The sequence below is a fragment of the Euprymna scolopes genome, chromosome 19, assembly GCF_053919585.1.
Source record: "Euprymna scolopes isolate OS-2025 chromosome 19, ASM5391958v1, whole genome shotgun sequence".
NCBI lineage: Eukaryota > Metazoa > Mollusca > Cephalopoda > Sepiida > Sepiolidae > Euprymna > Euprymna scolopes.
Genome location: NC_136500.1, coordinates 19,086,107 through 19,105,443, shown reverse-complemented (window position 1 = coordinate 19,105,443; position 19,337 = coordinate 19,086,107). Strand labels below are relative to the sequence as shown.

General features: G+C 34.9%; 1 protein-coding gene across 2 annotated transcripts in view; it reads right to left on the bottom strand.

The window, feature by feature from the left end:
• Positions 1–19,337, bottom strand: part of LOC145303463 (syntaxin-17-like) — a 61,834-nt gene that overhangs the window by 31,724 nt on the left and 10,773 nt on the right. For both annotated transcript variants that reach the window (XM_080144801.1, XM_080144802.1), the window contains exon 2: positions 9,464–9,617. In XM_080144801.1, the coding sequence (XP_080000927.1) occupies positions 9,464–9,616 (153 nt within the window). In that variant the 5' untranslated portion in view covers position 9,617. The remainder of the gene's footprint in view (positions 1–9,463; positions 9,618–19,337) is intronic.

Sequence of the window (19,337 nt, the reverse complement as noted above, 5' to 3'; positions counted from 1 at the left end):
GTGGGGTCTGCGTTTGCGCCTGGTCCACAAAGTATGGAAATAAAAAATTTAAAAATTAAAAAAAAAAACAAAAAAAAAAAAAAAAACGTTTACAAGTGTTTTTGATATAGATGTACACAAGAATACTTTGATAAGTATGTTTTAACTTAAATAGGGATGGTATAATAAAATTGTGGGGTCTGCGTTCACGCCTGGCCTTCATAGAATGGAAATAGGCACAAACTTTAATAAAGACTTTTCATATCCCCGTCTGCATTTCGATTGGCAATTTTGTCAAAAGAGGAAATTTAAAACAGCTTATCTAATTTTTGATGATATCAGTTTATAGACAAATTGTACAGACTGATAGAATGTTGTGTCAGGCATAGGAGCCCATCGTCTTTGTATTTTGATGAAATGATGGATCAAGAGCATAGGTGTCCGGAAAGGAAATGGCAGTGTACAAGTAAGGGGGGGGGTCACTGATATCTTATTAACGTTATTTTAATTGAGAAAATTAACACAAAAAAAAAAAAAAAAAAAAAAAATCGCCTTGCGATGGCTGATTTATATTAAGTAACGTACTTAAATAAAGTTTTCATATCCTCTAAATAAATTAGCATAATTTCTTTTTTTTTTTTTTTTTTTTTTTTTAACCGAGTTTATCTTTACTATAGCATTGACTTAATTGATTTAAGTGAGATGGGATTTGTAAACTGCGAAATGGTCTATTTAAGTGGAGAAAATTATCGGTTACAATATGCCTGGAAATGTAAAGAATATTTGCTTTAAATTTCATGCTAAACAGTTAAAGATTTTACTTAGCTTTGGTTGAAATAGCGACAGCTAAGAGGGAATTTATGGAAACCACTAAAAATCGCATCGAAGCACAAAAACTAGGAACTCGTGACTTCTGGAAAATCTACAACAGTGTAGTAAATAATGGGCAATCAACAATTCCCCCACTAACCAACAATCACGAGGTTCTTTGCTCAGCAACCGAGAAGGCTAACATGCTTGCCAGTCGGTTTGCCTCAAACTCCACACTGGACCCTCTAAACCACCCCCTACCTCAATTTCCTATGCGGACAGACGCCACGCTAGACGATCTGAAAATCACCCCTGCTCAGGTGCATGCTATCATAAAAAACCTTGACACTTCCAAAGCATGTGGACCCGACCTCATCCCAGCTGTGCTATTAAAAAAGTGCTCAGCCGAAGTAGCTCCAGTTCTCTCCAAACTCTACAACAAATGCCTTAATGAATCTTGCTTTCCGAGCTGTTGGAAAACTGCTTCTGTAGTACCAGTATTCAAGAATTCTGGCGACAGAACCGACCCATTAAATTATCGCCCTATTAGCCTCCTCCCACTTTTTGACAAAATATTTGAGACCTTAATTAACCATGCTCTAGTCCAGCACCTTACAGATGCTAAACTTCTGACCGACCATCAATATGGATTTAGACAAGCCCGTTCCACGGCAGACATCCTCACTGTAATCTCTGAACGCATATACCATTCACTGGACAAAGTGGGAGAGGGCAGAGCGGTAGCTCTAGATATATCTAAGGCTTTTGACAGGGTATGGCATGAGGGTCTCCTCAGGAAAATTAGATCATACAATATCACTGGTAGAATAATTAACATAATTAAATCCTTCTTAGATAAGAGAAAAATCCAGGTTGTCCTCGACGGTCGTACATCTAAACAATATGATATAAATGCGGGAGTGCCCCAAGGATCTATCCTTGGACCTCTGCTGTTCCTGATATTCATAAATGACCTCCCCGACAAGATTGCCTCTGAGATGGGTATATATGCTGATGACACCACACTCTATAGCAGGCACGATAGGAAAACAAACGAACATGTATCTAAAGTAATGGCAGAAACACTAGAGGATGACCTCCAATCAGTAGTGGAATGGGGACAAAAATGGATGGTAACGTTCAATGCCACCAAGACAAAACTGGTTTCATTCAATAATTACAAGAAACCTTCTCTACCACCTATAGCAATGGCCAACGACTCTTTATCTGAGAGTACGTCTCTCAAGCTCCTTGGCCTAACGTTCACAGGAAACATGAGTTGGAACCATTACATCGAGGGCATTGCCAGGGCCGCTGCAAGGAAGGTGGGCTCTCTCTACCGTGCTAGAAAACTTCTAACACCCGAAAGTATCCTGTACCTCTATAAGGCCACTATTCGCCCATGTATGGAGTATTGCTGTCATATTTGGGCCGGTGCATCGGCTACTAGTCTCTCGCTCCTTGACAGGGTTCAAAAGAGAGTCGCAAATCTGATAGGCCCTAAACTGGCATCTAAACTTCAGCCTCTGTCCCATCGTCGAAACGTTGCATCCCTCTGCCTGTTCTACAAGTATTATAATGGTGAATGCTCTGAAGAATCTGCAAGCACTTGTGCCCCCATGACGTGAACACCCTCGACAGACCCGACAAGCTGCAAAATCCCACCCCCACACTGTAGAGATCCCTAGATGTAAAAGATCTTTCTACTCCAGTAGTTTCTTCCCCAGAACTGCTAGACTTTGGAATTCCATTCCAGGTCACTGCTTCCCCAACTGTACTGACATGCATAAGTTCAAGTGCAACGTGAACCAACATCTCGCTGCCCTAATCCCTACATAGTACCCCAGTAGATGTTTCCCCTGATAGTAGCCCCCTACACCAAAGTGGCAATATGCCTTGTTTGGGGTGAAAATGTAATAAAAAAAAAAAAAAAAAAAAAGAAAAAAATATCTATCTACGTAAGTATACTTTGATAATTATGTTTCAGTTTGAAGAAATATGGTATAATAAAATTATGGGGTGTTCGTTCGTACCTGACCTCCATAGAATGGAAATATGTCACAAAGTTTAACAAGGTTTTTTAATATAGATCCACAGAATATTGTGATAAGTGTTTCAGTGTGAACAGGTATGGTATAATAAATTATGGGGTTTATCTATATAATTTTTACTTTTGCTAGTATATATATATATTGTTTTAACAAAAACCAAGACATCAAGGAATGGATTGATAGCAACAAATAGTGTATTTCATCATTAGTTACAATTGTTTCAAGACTATTCGGACAAATTCAAACACTATGTCGTTTGAAAATTTTCACAAGAAAAGCCTTCCGTCAGACTTATTGAATAAAAAACACTTTAACAATAAAACATTATGGAAACCATTTTCCTTATAAGGAAAAGAAAACAAGCAAAATTATTTTACCTATATCTCATCCTTGCAAAGTTTTTTAAAGATTTATATATTTACCTATTTTCATATCTCCATTTAAAAAATTTTTTCAAACCACTAATTAGCTATGTCCACTTAATGTTTTACTAATACTATTCATTGATTTCTTAAATTAAATTTCTTTATCTAATTTAAATTATTTTTTCTTCCAATCCAGACTAATCAACTAAGTTATATTGTTGTGATTCTATGATTGTTTTGTATTTGGAATTTGCTTTGTTTATTTATAAAAATATCGCCTAACCTATTTGTGTGATTAAAAAAAAAAACGGTTTTTGTTTAAAACTTATTCAATAAGGAAAGAAAGTTTAACATTACTTTATACTTAGTTCATTCTCATTCTTCATTTAAAATTAAGGATCTCAATTTATTTTAAATTGTTTTTATTTTCTTTCGTTCCTTCCTATATATATATATATATATATATATATATATATATATATATATATATATATATATATATATATATATATATAATGTAGTAGATAATTAGAAGGCTATCACAATGCGAGGATATAGTCGTTGTTGTTGGAAGAAGACGAAGACAAGTGGCGATTTACAAATCAATAAGTACATACATACATGTCTCTATATACATATATTTATTCAGTTGCATTAAATACAAACGTCTTTCTTATTATATCCATTATTAATTTCGGAAAAAATTCCCTTTTCAAATAGTAGACGTGACAGATCGATTCAAAGCATGCTAAATGATGGAGCGGAAATTGGATGGCTGTGTGGAGCCTCGGAGCAAATGTAAGTGGGGTTTAACATATTTTTTTTGTTCCTTTTTCTTTATAAAAAAAAATCTTTTGTATATATATATATATATATATATTATTTATTTACTCATTTTTTTTTTTTAGTTTATAACTTGTTGCTTTAGCGTAAGCTTTTTTTAATTTTGTATATTATCTGTCTATTTTGTTGTCTTATTAATATTTTTTTTTCTGCTGCTCTGTATTATTCATTTATTTGTTTGATTTATTAACATCCTAGCATATTCAGTGGGATGACTTGGTGTATCTAGGTCACATAAGTTGTTAGTAGGCTGGTACTGGTTAGCTTTTAGAGGAGAGAGGTGGAAGGGGGATGTGAGAGAGGAGGGGAGGGGGTGCGAGATGGGGCGCTCTCAGTCGGCTGTTAGGGTGTTTAGGTTAGGGGTGTGGTTGTCAAGAATAGGAAGATAGCTGGAAAGGGGGGCGCTGGATTGACATTCTTTGAGAATTGTTTATTTATTTATTTTAATAAAACTATAAGTGGTTATAGATGGAACATTTTTTTTTCTATTTAATTCTTTATTATTATTTGTTTACTAATTTATTTGTGTTTGTTGTTAGTGTTTATTTGGGTTTGAATAGGTAGGTTAGCTTAAATCAAACTTTTTTTTTTTTAAATTGGTTTATGTTATTTCAGCTAACTATTTTATTTATTATTATTTTATATATATATATATATATATTGCTGTTATTTACTTATTTAATTTCTTTTATTTTTTATATATAATTTATATGGGCGGGGGGCTTGTGGTAAGATCCTGTCTGGACTGTCAGTGTATGGGCGGTGTGCAGTGGTGTACCTGTTCTAATGGGTTAAGGTTGTAATGGTAAGTCTTTGGTGAGAGCCGACGTAAAGTTATATAATGAATGATGATCCGAGCTCCAGTCTGTTATTATATATATATATATATATATATATATATATACACACTAGAAGAACCACCCGGCATAACTAATCAGTTATATAAAAGGGTAAATGTCTTTGTATATTCACCTAAAATTTGAAAAAAAAAAAAAAAAAAAAATACACATCAAAGACCGACAAATTTAGTATTTTTTTTTTTTTTTTTTTTTTTTTTTTAAATCAGTGTAACTTTGGATGTATAATACCTAAACAAAATAAAACAAAACAAAAAAAATCATTATATGGGGTCAAATGATCATTCATATTTAATATTATGAAGATATACAAACATCTTTTAATACTATGATATGAAGGGAAGTAACTTTGATTTTTTTAAAGAGTTATTCCCCTTATGCTGACCCAAGTTATGTATATGTGTACGCCCAGAAAAAGAATAGGCTGAGCAAAAGGGGAAGGAGAGAGAGAAAAGTAGAAAGAGGAGTAAAGAGATAGACGTTTTGTAAGCTTGATAGTGTATTATATATATATATATATATATATATATATATATTTTTTTTACACAGTGATCACCACTTATCAAGGCCCGGAAGCCACTCAGGGATAAGGGTTATTGCAAGTACATTACGTTAGTGTGGAGATTTGATGAAGTGTTTAATTAAGGGGGCGGTTCATTAGGAATTTGTTAACATTGGACTTGAAGACATCCAAGTTGTAGTCCGGAGGGAAGCAGGCAGACGGAACAGAGTTCCACAGGCGTGCAGTTCTAAGAAAGAAGCTTTGTTCATGGAATCCGCGTTTTGATTTAGGCACAGATATAGAGTGGGGGAAATTTTTCACAGTGGATTCAGCTATATATATATATATATATATATATATACACATACACACTCCTATGAATTTATTTTTTTTTTGTGTATTGATATTCATATTAAAAACTCTTTTTTCTATTATTTAAAAAGAAAATACAACTTTTATATACGAGTCGTGGAATTGCATTCATATGCAAAAGATTTAGTTAATTTGCATATTCTTTTAAACATTCATTTTAATTAATTCCTTATTATTTTTTTTGTTTTCTTATGGGATGATTATCTTTAGTTAACTATTACATGTAATTATATTCTTGCAGATATTCTACATGATTTATACTTGCATAATATTTGCGTAAAAAGGTTATAGTAAGCACAAACCTCTTTCTATATATATTTATGTATGCATATATATATTTGTTAAAAAATTTTGACTACCAAACTCCTCTGTGAGTTTTTGGTCTACAGACATGAAACTTAATATATAGGGTATTCAAACCCATGTGAAACTTTATATTTGGGTTTTAGCCGGGGAAAATCAATGCAAAACTGTGAAAATTATAAAATGGAATTTGCCAGGTGAAGGTTGAATGATGGCATTACGAATATGCATGTGTAATGTAATAGCTATTGATTCATGTTTTAACTTTTAGCCTTGCAGCAAACATGTCTTCATAGCTCAGGCATTAACATCAAAGAAAAAAGTAAATCGTAAGCTTTTGATTCTCAGTGGTGGCGCACGAGTCATTTTTTTTTTTTTTTAAATCATTACTATATATTGGGTCCAATATAAATATTACATTATCTCTATATATAAATCTCAACCGTCTGTTTAAATGTATGTATGTATGTCTGTCTGCCTAAAACTTTCGACAGATGTGACAGATTTTCACAAGATCAGTATCATTTTGAAGCTCAACCCTTCGGACGACAAATATCGAAAAATTGGCCAAAAACATTAATTACTTCACCCTCAACTGGGCACTATTCTACAAGGAGGGGGGTTGTTTTTTTGCAAATATTTTTTAAAGTCATCGCCTCTTTTCGATTGACTAGACTCAATTTAAACCTTCGCCACTTCCGGTTTGTTGATGGACGCAATGGCAAAGACGTTACATTTTTTTTTTATGCTCTTTTCTCTCGTGTGGTACGGATTCGAGCCTGCCTGCCTACTACCACTTTTTTTTTTTTTTTTTTTTTTTTGCCCAAACACCCAGGCAACGCTGGGCACCCGCACTAGTATAATAATAAATATGAAATCTGCATTAATTAAAATATCATATTTAAGCATATTTTACGAATGGGTAATGCTGGGGGGGGGGGGAGGCTGCTAGTGTATATATATATTATATTATATTATATATATAAAACTAGCAGAGGTACCTGTCATCACTCAGTGTCCTAATTTCCATAAATTACTCTGATTTCTCATTAAAGAATGAATTCTCTTATGCCAACTCCTTCTGCGAGGAAGAATTGTGTCTGTATGCTCAGAGAAATGAATGGGCTGGGCAAAAAAGAGAGAAAGGAGGAAGCGAGGGAAAAAATAGAAAGAAAAATGGATAGAGAGGGATAAAGAGATGGATATTCTATAGGCCTGCTAGTGAACTTGGGTTATATTATAAATTAGGTGACCATTAACAGAAAAAGCTGTGAAGTGGGATCACAGGTCACAGATGAGATGTGTAAGAAATTAGATTTTCAAATGTCGAAAGTGCATCGAAGTTTTTGATATCAGCATAATTAAATCATAGAACTAGAGCAGGGAGGGTGCGGAAAAGAGTCAAATGCAAGATAACGGAAGACCAGTTGTCAAGATATGCCAATCAATAATTAAGTTCTATATCCATCTTCTGTATTTTCACCGGTTTCATCTAATAAGTCAAATTAAGAACTACACAAGAACACTTCACATTAGAATATCCTTCACCAATATCCACCCGACAAGAAGAAGAAGAAAAAAAAGACTTCCCCACAAAACCAGACCCATCATAGTACACAGCAAACATTTTCTTGAAATAATCATAAATCTTAAAAACAAGGGACATAACTCTTTATTCGTCTATACAGAGTTATTTCCCTGTGAAAAGATAGGATTAGTTCTAATAACCTCAGGGAAAGATTAAATATGGACAGTATATGCAGAAAAGTACACAAATGTACCATGAACTTATCCCACTAAGGAAAATGGAAGCAGTTCCCTAAAACATGATCGCTCTCTCTTGTAATCCAGAAAAAAAAAGATGAAAGATCTCATCAGCTTATCCACTATGTGTTGTTACAGACTTTATAGTTGCAATGCAATATCCTTACATGTAACCCTAACTCTAAATTGACTTCTAATGGAATTTTCCACTACTGTAACCTTAAGTGGGAAATACTGTTTTTAACATTATTTATGGAGACTTGCGATAATGAAACTTGATGAATTTGATGTCAGAATATATATTTTTACTTTATCATTATAATCATTTTGTTTCTCTTGATTAAGAATCCAACGTTTTCTGGTAGTCTGCAATCTTAGTTTCCAAGTTTGGCGGTTTTCATGATTGATTCTGTTGAAATTCCACTGCCGATGGTACTTGTTAATGGCTTACATCAAAATCTTCAACCCCATTGCTAACCTATAGTGCATTTTCCTCCAGTTTCCCACCTGAAGATTACTGCAATTTTTTTACCCAAGAATTGCTTGTTTCAACATGGCTGAACCAACGTAGCTGACTGATTGTTAGGAGCTCAATAAAATTTTGTATATTAAACCCTGCAAACAGACTATCAAAACAGACACGCCGGATCTAGTATGGTCCAACATTGCATATATCACTACCAGCTACTAACCCTAATCTCATTTTCATCCGATCTTTCATTGCATTCTTTTTAGCCAAGAATCGCTTTTCTGAATATTATCCGCTACGTGTTAACACTGACTGTCTGTGACACAATATCCTAAATATAGTTGTTAGTCTAATTTGACTTCTAATGGAATTTTCTACTACTCTAACATTTTGTGGAAAAAATACCGTTTTTAACATAATTTTCACATTTCTGCATTTCAATATTATTACATCTTTAATTCATGCAGATTTATAAACAAGATTCTTCTTTAATGTAAAACTTTTCCAATTTTTTTTTTTATTAAAATAAAATAAAGTCAAATTTTTTTATACATATTTGTTTGGTTACATAAGACACGCTGTAAAGCTAAATCCATTCCTTTCACTCACTACAATGGTTGAGATGCCAAATTTACATGTTATCACCCCAAAATAAAGAAGGCTTGGTTGTTTTATGGCATATCAATTCTCTTCGTGTTATTTAATACTGAATTCAATCATTTTAGAAAAATTTACTATGCTTAAAGTTCTTTAAATCTTCAAAATTTATTCATAGTGTTTGATTTGGTTATTTCGTTTTATGACATATCAACCCTTTTCAGGTTCATTCATTTTGGTAAAAGTTTTTATGCTTAAAGTTCTCTATATCTCCAAATATTTATTTATGGCGTTTGGTTTGGTTGTTTTGTAAAGGAAAATTGCTTTTGTTTTTTTTGCTTTGCGGAACATGATTGAATTTTATAAAGAGAAAAAAAAAAAAAAAGAAGACTAATAACATCAATTTTACATGAGTTAGACTGTATCTCCATACAGCATGATCTGGTAGCACTAGGCAAAAATAAAGAAATAAAAGCAGTTGGTAAGCAGGTGTGGGTATTAATGTTTTTTGCAAAAAGAAAGAAATCTATTTTTTTTTTTTTTTTTTTTACCTTTTCAATATTTCTCCGGTGTTGATGCAATCGTCCAAGGTCAATTTCAAGCACTTTGAGGAATTTGTCAATAAACAAGGAGAGTTTTTGGATGGAATACTTTTGTTCTGTTGTTCCACTGCTCTCGGTGGGTTTGCTCTCCCCAAAATTCATACTGAAAACAAAAAAATAAAAATGTATCTAAAAATCAAATAATCACGATACGTTCAGCTGGAGAGTTGGAGTTAGGAATGCTTAGTTGGAGATAATGGCAAAAAAAAAAAATGATTCTAGACACCCTTATTGTATATAATAAATATTTAAAAAAATTTTTTTTTTTAATCAAATCATAAATTATTAAAAAGTTGTGGTGCTTTGGTGTTTGTCTGTTCATATGCAAAGAAACATTTGATTGGTTGACAAAAAAGGAATGAGCAGAGTACACATTACTAAGGCAGTAGTTTTTATAATATCAATAATCAAATTCGAATCTTACCAAAGTTCAAAGGATTTTTTAAGCGAATACATGTTTTATAAATAAAAGAATTAACATAAAATTAACATAACAAAAGAACATTGCATAAATATTTCTTAAAAGTGATATATATTATTTTTTTTGATAATCTTCAAAAGTTAACAGAAATAGGTATTCAATATTAATTCAAAGCAAACTATTTTTTCTTCAAAACATTAATCTTAATGTTTTCTGCCAATAAAAACATTCATCATAGTTATTTGCTCTCTAATACAAATATTAAGTAGCATATTTTTATCCACAAAATTTCACAAATGGTTTTCTTCATGCTAGTTAGAAAGTGGTAGAAGCTAGGTAAAGATGTAAATTGAATTTTTTTTTTTACCGTATAGTTACCGCTTATTGAAACTCGGAGGCCACTCAAGGATAAGGGTTGTTTCGTGATGATCAGTTATGGTGGAAATTAGATAAGTTAAATTATTTTAGATAACGGCTCATCAAGGACCTGTTTCTGTTCGACTTGAAAATAACCATGTTATAGTCAGCTGAGAAGCAATTCTGAAGTATTTTGTTCCACAAATGAATAGTTCTAGGAAAGAAACTCTGTTCATGGAATTTTAGTTCTAGGCACAGACAGAAAGTAAGGGAAATTGCTGATAGTGGTTTGGCTAGATGGGCGTTTGCCACAAATGCCTTACAGAGGGGAATCTTAGAGTGGAGCGCAGTCGAACACCTGTCATGAAAATAACAATAGAGAAACATCTCTTCTATGAGAAAGCGGTAGTAGAGAGGAGAAAAGAGCGTTGCCTACCATATTTTGAAGTCGGTTTTGTACCCTGTTCAGGCAGGAAAGGCTGCTCTGACCAGCTCTTCCTCAGATGTGGCAACAGTACACCATCTTAGGATGTATTTAGTTCTTATACAGGTAGAGGTTTGCATCAAGAGTGAGATATCTACTGGAGCAGTAGAATGATCCAACTATTTTCCCAGTGATATTGGCAACAGATTTAATGCATGTGCAACATTTAAGATCAGCATTGAAGCTTATCAAAGCATGATGTTTCCTCAAGATGAGATCTACTCAATTGGAGCCAGAGCATTGGTGATGGAAAGAGAGAAGCTTGGTTTTAGACGCATTAAAATTGACCAGCCACCTTTTTCCGCATTGCAAGTGATACTACAGAGAAAAAAAGATTCCTCATATCGGGAGATAAGTAAATAGTATTAGAGTATTTTTCTTCATTTGGGTAAATAAGATTTCAAATAAGAAAAGAAAGATCAACTTTGTGAAGTAAGGAGTAATTAGCATTGAAGGAATCATTCCCTATTAGGGAGTCCTCTAAGGGATATTTGAGATTTCCTCATGAGGAGGTAAGTAATTACTGTTTTTTTTGGGTTTTTTTTACTCACATTCACCCCCAAACATGGCACATCACCACTTGGACCTAAGGGACTATTATTTGCGACCACACTTATATGCTGGTCTACATTAGATTTAACTTCTGCATATCAGTATATTAAGGGAAGAAGGCAGCAGCAGAAAAGGGAATTCAAAAGTCTAGCTGTTCGAGGGAAGAAACTATTAGAGTAGAAAGCTTTCTGGCATTTAGGGTCCTCAACAGTGAAGGGGTGAGATTTTGTTGCTAAATGGGGTTGTTAGGAGTATGTACGTCAAGGTGGCACAAGTGCAATGAGTTTAGTTGAAAAAACAGATCCTAGTAGATTGGAGACTTTTCTTTGGACCCTATCCAAGAGGGAAAGACTATTAAGTCTTTAAAGGGAACATTATGTTTCATCTATATGATTGATACTTCATGCAAGAAAAAAAATAAACTCTCGTGGGGAGGTAAGTAATTAATATTAGTGCAGTCACTCTCCATGGGGGAGCATTCTAGGGAGTTAGTATCCTCATTTGTTTAAGTGATACTTCAGAGAAAGAAAGAAGGTCCCCATTGTGGAGAAGTAATTGCTATGCAGGATATTTTTGCTACTACAAAATAAATATTTACATTCTTCTGTGATTCATACATTAAAATATTCTTTTTCTACAATTCATTCATTAAAAATACTCAATGAAGAAGGATACTACATCTTAACACGCAATTCTGAATTTTGGAGAGGAGATATGTTTGTATTGCTTTGATTATTCGGACAATTATTCTCATGACGTTTCTGAATTTTTGAGATGAGGATTGGTTATTCATATTATTCATTGGACTATTGTTCTCATCTTGAGTGTGATTTTCACAACATTTTAGTCGATGTAACCTCCGACCTTCTTCAGGTGTATCTTGTTGAACTTGGGAACGTTTCTGTTGAACTCGGGAATTTGGATGGAATTTCAAGCGGACCCCTTTATTTACTTCACGGGGTAGTGTGCTCTTGTTCTATCAACCATGACTGGATAGAGTCTTAAGTAATTCGCAATTGTATTTTTTCGGTCGCCCACATTGAGGATTGAACCTTCAACCTTCAGGAGAATATCACTTTTACAATTGATTTTTCCAAGTACTCTACGCTGCGCCACGGGTTCTTGCTGAGAATTCTAGTACGAATTTTAGGAGCCTTAAACCTATTTTTATTTCTAGTTGTAAATATCACCATTTATCACTAATTATTACTATATATTAATGTATATCTATCTATACTTATTACTTGTATATATTAATGTTTTTACTTATTACTTGTATATATTAATTTTTTTATTTATTACTTGTATATATAATCTATTGTTTATAATTACTGGTTCTCATATCGTATTGAATTCTATACTAGGTCTACTTAGTAGATTGCATTTTTGAAATTCACCAGTTGATAATCAAGCTTTAGTAGGGTGTATTGCAATTCCTGCTGTAGCTGTTCATTTGAACCTGAAATCATAAAAATTGGTCAGTCATCTCTTAAGATGTATAGTAATAACATACTGAATGACAATTTTAAATGCTTTTACAAAAGAAAATCTGGAAACTTATTGAAGGCACTTCATAGATAGACAGATAGGTTGATAGGTATATAGACAGATAGATAGGTATATATAATATAGACAGATACGTAGATATATAAACAGATAAGTATTCGATACCTCCGTTCAGTTTCGAAAGATAAAAGACACCTCCTGTAGGGACAGCTGTGTGTGTAACTGTGAGGCAAGGGTTGCATAATCCCAACCTCTCCTGAATCGGCACTCTTTGAGTCCAGTGGCAAGGAGAAGTCCAGGAAAACTGGATACAATGCTGAGATAAGCGGGAAGCACATACAGCACCTGGAAGTCCCAAATGGTCACCCATTTAGTACTGACTGGATTCAACATTGCTTAACTTCGGTGATCCAGTGGGAGCCGGTGTGTCAACATGAAGTATACATAGATGTAGCTACAGTAAAATTTGCCTAACAGCAGCTATCATGGTGAAATTGTCCTTTATGGTCATCTTTTATTTTGCTTTACTTTCTTTTTTAGTTGGTATGGGTCAATTTCCACTGAATCTGACTCCTAAAATTGAGCATTTGTCCAGACTCGGACTCGATACCTCAAAGATGATTCTATGTGATTCTTAAAACTATGTGAGTCTTTAATATTACATTAAAAAAGTAGTTGCAGCTTTTTTTTTTTTTAAGATTAACATTTATTTTTTATAAAAAAAAGTAAACTCTTTTTCTTACAATTCCTTGAAGTTGTGTTGGTTTTGGCATTCTAAATTCTCATTTAAAAAAAAAATGAACGTATTTCTTAATAAAATCAAATCAAATGCGCTTTTTATAAATTCAATTCCAAACTAACCTATCTCTGGTCAGGTCTTTATCCTTTTTTATCTCAAGTTTATTTTTATCACTTTCTTCTCTGTTCTTGGCTTTCACTGAACATGCTACTCCAATTGTTCTACATCAACTAATCCAAGAACTTTCATCTGTGGCCATGCTAACAAAGTCTGCATAAATGTCTTTATATTGTTCAGATTTAATATTCATCTGAGGTTCTCGAATCTAAGCCCGTCTTGCATTACACATCTATTCTAGTATAATTTCTCTATGCGGTGCATGTCCTCAACCCTCACTTACCAAGTTTCACTTCGATGCACCATCACACCACATACACATACGTATTAGCCTTTCTTTGGTTGACAGTAGTAATGAGTAATGGTAGAAATTCCTTGAACATCCTCCATCCACACCATCCATCTTGCAATCACACTAGCACCTGACCATCCTGTACTACAATGGTATCACCAAGGTCAAAAAAAAAAAAATCTCAACAGCTTTGCCATCCACATATACTTTCTTCACATTTGCTTATATTCAGTTAATTATATGCAATGAATGCTCACAATATGTAATTATGGTTGTAAAAAAGTGATATTCTGTAAAACAAAAACCGGTAGAAGAATTATACTTTGCATGTATTGTCTTGGTTTTTTGCTTTTATTTCTTCATTTATCTCGCTGAATTTACATTTATTTTTTTAATCTCCTTTGCTTTTTAAATCCGAGCACCTTTTCCTTTGTTAGTGAGAGGGGAATCTTTCACCATACCTTCCCTTAAACACGCCAAATGGACTTTTATTAAGTACAATACTTGATACATTTTTTTTTTTTTTTTAATGGAGAGTAGACAATGCATTGTGGATGCATTATCAGCAGCTCCCGTTACTCTTGCTTTTCTCTTTATTTGTCACTCAGTCCTCATATTTTAATGAGTTATTTTTCTGACAAAGGGAAAAGAAAAAGCTGTATTCTAGGTTGACAGTATTTTGCGTGAACAGCCGCTAGAGATGTTGGAAATTTTCTGTTTCTATGTCTATCGTTGTAGCCATGTCACTAGTAAGGGTGCTGGAGGTAAACGTTTTATCTGGGCTGACGTTATCTACCTGATAGTCAAGGACCCGAACCTTGGATTAACCACTAAGGAGGCTGTTCTATCAGCAGGTGCAAAGTACTGGGGCTGCTGCATTGCCATTTGGTGAATGGATTCTAGACCATGCAGTAGGTTCTGGTGGGGCCTCTCGATGCCATATTTTTTCATTTCTATTTCTCTCTTACTTTCACTCTCTACCCCGCTCCAAGCAAATCTGTCGACCTAGTCTACAAATACCAAAACTCCATCATGAAAAGTTTCAATAAAAAATACACAATTAAATCCGGATCTCCAACTTCTAATGTAGACCCCCACTACCATGTCTCCTTCTCGAACATCAGGGGGTCTATGTTCTAACCTTCCAGAGGTTGAAACCCAATTACAAGAGACTAAACCAAATATATTATTTCTAAGCGAAACTGGCATTGGACAGACTATTTCCCTAGATGAGTTCGTAATTAAAGAATACTCTAACCTAACTTCCCCCAAGATCGCTATGGGCATGGAATATGTGCCTATATAAAAGATGGCTTTCCATGTGGTAGGGACATCTCCAGAGAAGATCCTAACTTACCCTATATGTGTTTCTGGGTTGTACTCGCTCAAACTACTGCATTTATATTTGCTCTCTATCACCCCCACAACAGCGGAGTTACTATCTTTAAAAGCATATCTAAGAAAATTGACCACGTCCTATCTGCTTATCCTTCAGCTAACATTCACGTATGTGGAGACTTCAATGTTCACAATGTGGAATGGTTAACCCACTCAAACAAGACCGATGATGAGGGGAGGTTCTGTCATGATTTCTTCATTGCTTATGACCTCACTCAGATTGTTCACGAACTCACTCGTGTGCCCGATACTGATGGCCAGTCACAACTTGCCCTGAACTGTGTTCTGTCTCCACTTGGATCTTCCGACTACTCTGTTGTATCAGTTAAGATAAAAATGAAATGTAATAAGTCCTCAGATGTACCTCTCCATCGTACAGTATATCGATACTCTATGGCTGACTGGGATAGCTTCCATACATTTATATCAGATCTACCTCTGCGTTCCATGTTTAAAAAGGATGTGTCCTCTATAGTATCAGACCTGACGGAATGGTTAATTGTAGGTATAGACTGTTTCATTCCCTCGAAAAAATTCCAGCAAAAACCTAACAGCCAGCCATGGTTCTCTCCAGAATGTGCTGCTGCTATTGCGCACAGAAATCACTTTTTCGATTGCTTCCAACATAATAGATGTACTGAGACTAAAGGCGCTTTCAGGACTGCCAGCAACCACTGTAAAAAAGTAATAAAGAACGCAAGAGAGTTGTATGCTCAGTCCATCAAGTCCAAAGTAGCTGAGCAGTGGCTTGGTACCCACCAGTTTTGGCAAATAGCAAACAGAATCCTGAACAGAAGTGGGTGTTCTATCCCAACTATCATCAATGGATCTGAGATAATCTCGTCAGCATCAGACAAAGCCAAACTCTTTGCCAAGAATTTTTCAGCTCTAATTCTACCCTTTGCGACCAAGGCCACCAACCCCAATATTTCCTCCTCTATCAGAAAATACGCTATGTGATATGCAAATATCTGTACGTGATGTTGCCAAGCTAATCAAAAACCTTGATTCCAGTAAAGCAACCGGCTCTGATGGTATTTCAATTATAGTACTCAAAAAACTTCAACCAGAACTAACACCCATACTTATAAAACTATTTAAACGTTGTCTTAAGGAGAATTGCTTCCCATCACCCTGGAAAATCTCATCATTATGCCCTGTATTTAAGAATTCAGGTGATCGTTCATCTCCCTCCAAGTACAAGCCAATAAGTCTCCTGTGCGTCATGAGTAAATTGCTGGAATCTGTGTTAAGTAATCAACCATCTCAGCAAAAATAACCTTCTTAGTGACACGCAATATGGTTTCCGTTCTGCTAGATCTACAGCAGATGTGCTTACAGTTATATCTCATAAGATTAGCGAATCTCTCGACAGAGACAACCTTTCTAGGGCAATTGCTCTTGACATATTAAAGGCCTTTGATAGAGTATGGCATAGAGGTTTACTTCACAAGATCTCCAGTTACGGTATAGCTGGAAATGTCTTCTCAATTATCAAATCATTTCTCTCTGATAGGTTCATAAGAGTAGTAGTTGATGGGCAGAAATCAGAAGCTCTCAGTATTAATGCTGGAGTCCTTCAGGGGTCCATCCTGGGCCCAACTCTCTTGCTGATCTATGTTAATGATCTTCGAAATCACATCCTTAAATCATTCATAGACATTTATGCTGATGACACTACTATCTATGGTAGCACATCTAAGACCGTAAATGGCCAAGTTCTCTCCGATTCTTTCTCCTCTGATCTTGTGCCAGTGGTACAATGGGGAAAGGAGTGGCTGGTTACTTTTAATAACCTAAAACCAAGCTTTTATCTTTACATCATCAACGTTCTGATCCCCATCTGGCATCAATTGAAATGAATGGCTCTCGTCTTGGGGAGGCCTCATGTTTTGACAAGCTTCTGGGTTTGACCTTAACTCCTGATCTTAAATGGAACACGTACATTAAATCGGTTGTCAAGGGTGCTGCAAAAATGATGGGATCCTACGATCCAGTAGATATCTTACTGTTGATGCAATTCTCTATCTATTGCAGAGCCAGGTACGTCCAGGGATGGAGCTGCTAGAAAGGACTTATCCTGCCTTGCTAGAGTTCAAAATAGACTTCGTAGCCTCGTAGAGGATGTCTTTTCTCTTCTCTGCAACCTCTTTCTCACAGAAGAGATGTTGCGAGTTTGTCTCTGCTGTATCGTTATTTTCATGGCAAGTGCTCGACTGAGCTCCAATCTATGCCCACCCCTCGCCAAACTTTCACAAGGAACACTCGTCTAGCAGAAAACACTATCAATAATTTCCCCCACTCTTTATCTGTGCCTAAACCTAAGCATAGATTCCATGAACAAAGCTTCTTTCTTAGAACTGCACCCCTATGGAATTGTCTTCCGTTTTCCTGCTTTCCAGCTGACTACAATATGGTTATCATGAAGTCTAACATAAACAAGGTTTTGATGAGCCATTCCATATAAGTTATCAAATTTACCAAATTTCCATTCTTCTATTTCTCTACCTGTCTCTATCATTTCCTCTTTCCCCATTTTCTTATCTGCCATGCCCATTCCTCTCTAGCTGAACACACCACACACACATACACACACACATTCCTTTATCTAGATTCCTTGAGGAATCAGGCTGATTAAGAGAACTCCTTGATCAAAATCAGAATTACATTCTTTTTGTTTTCTTTTTTTTTTACATAGAAATCACCACTTATCAAGGCCAAGAGGCCACTCGAAGATAAGGGTTAAAGGGTGTAAAGTAGAAATTGGACAATATAGTAATTGTTAGTAATGAAAATTCGGTAGGCGTGCAGTTCTATGAAAGAAGCTTTGCTCATGGAATCTATGTTTAGGTTTAGGCACAGATAAAGAGTGGGGGAAATTAGTGATAGTGTTTTCTGCTAGACGGGTGTTTCTTGTGAAAGTTTGGCGAGGGGGAACCATAGATTGGAGCTTAGTCGAGCACTTGCCATGAAAATAACGATAAAGCAAAGACAAACTCGCAACATCTCTTCTGTGAGATAGAGGTTGAGAAACACCTGTCTAGCAGAAAACGCTATCACAAATTTCCCCCACTCTTTATCTGTGCCTAAGCCTAAACGTAGATTCCATGAACAAAGCTTCTTTCTTAGAACTGCACACCTATGGAATTGTCTTCTGTTTTCCTGCTTTCCAGCTGACTACAATATGGTTGTCTTCAAGTCTAACGTAAACAAGTTTTTGATGAGCCGTTCCATATATGTTAACAAATTTACCGAATTTTCATTACTAACAATTACTATATTGTCCAATTTCTACTGTACACTGTTTAACCCTTATCCTCGAGTGGCCTCTTGGCCTTGATAAGTGGTGATGCCTATGTAAAAAAAAAAAAAAAAAAAATGATTCTATATGATTCTTGAAACATTGAAAATCTATTCAAAACACATTTGAACCAAATAGAACCGAAATCTGACTTTATCAGTCTGGAATAATCTTCCATTGTTTTCGCTTCTATACGGCAATCATCTCTGATGTTCCATTTTCCCTTCTCTAATTTGTAAAGTGCATGGTCACGAGAACATTTCCAGCAGTGTTTTTTTTTTTTTTTTGGTTATTTTTAATATTTAAACAATGCTGAGTCACTGTCATTTATTGGTCATTGCCTGAATGTCAACTGCAACATATTTATATCATTTGGCCAAACAAAAGATCAAATTCCCCTCCCCCCCCAAAAAACTGAATTCATTAATCCTACACATTTATCAAGAGGGAGGGGTGATATTAAAACCAAAACAAAGAAGCCCTTCATAGTAAATCTATCTAAAATATTGTAAAGTATACACTATATGCATGCATAGAAAAAAAAAAGTGTTTCATTTTAAAACTTACTACCTCACCCGACCCAACATTGCCCGGGGAGTATCTTAAATAGATAAAAAAAAAAATTTTAATTAAGTTTTTTTAATCAAATTTTTATT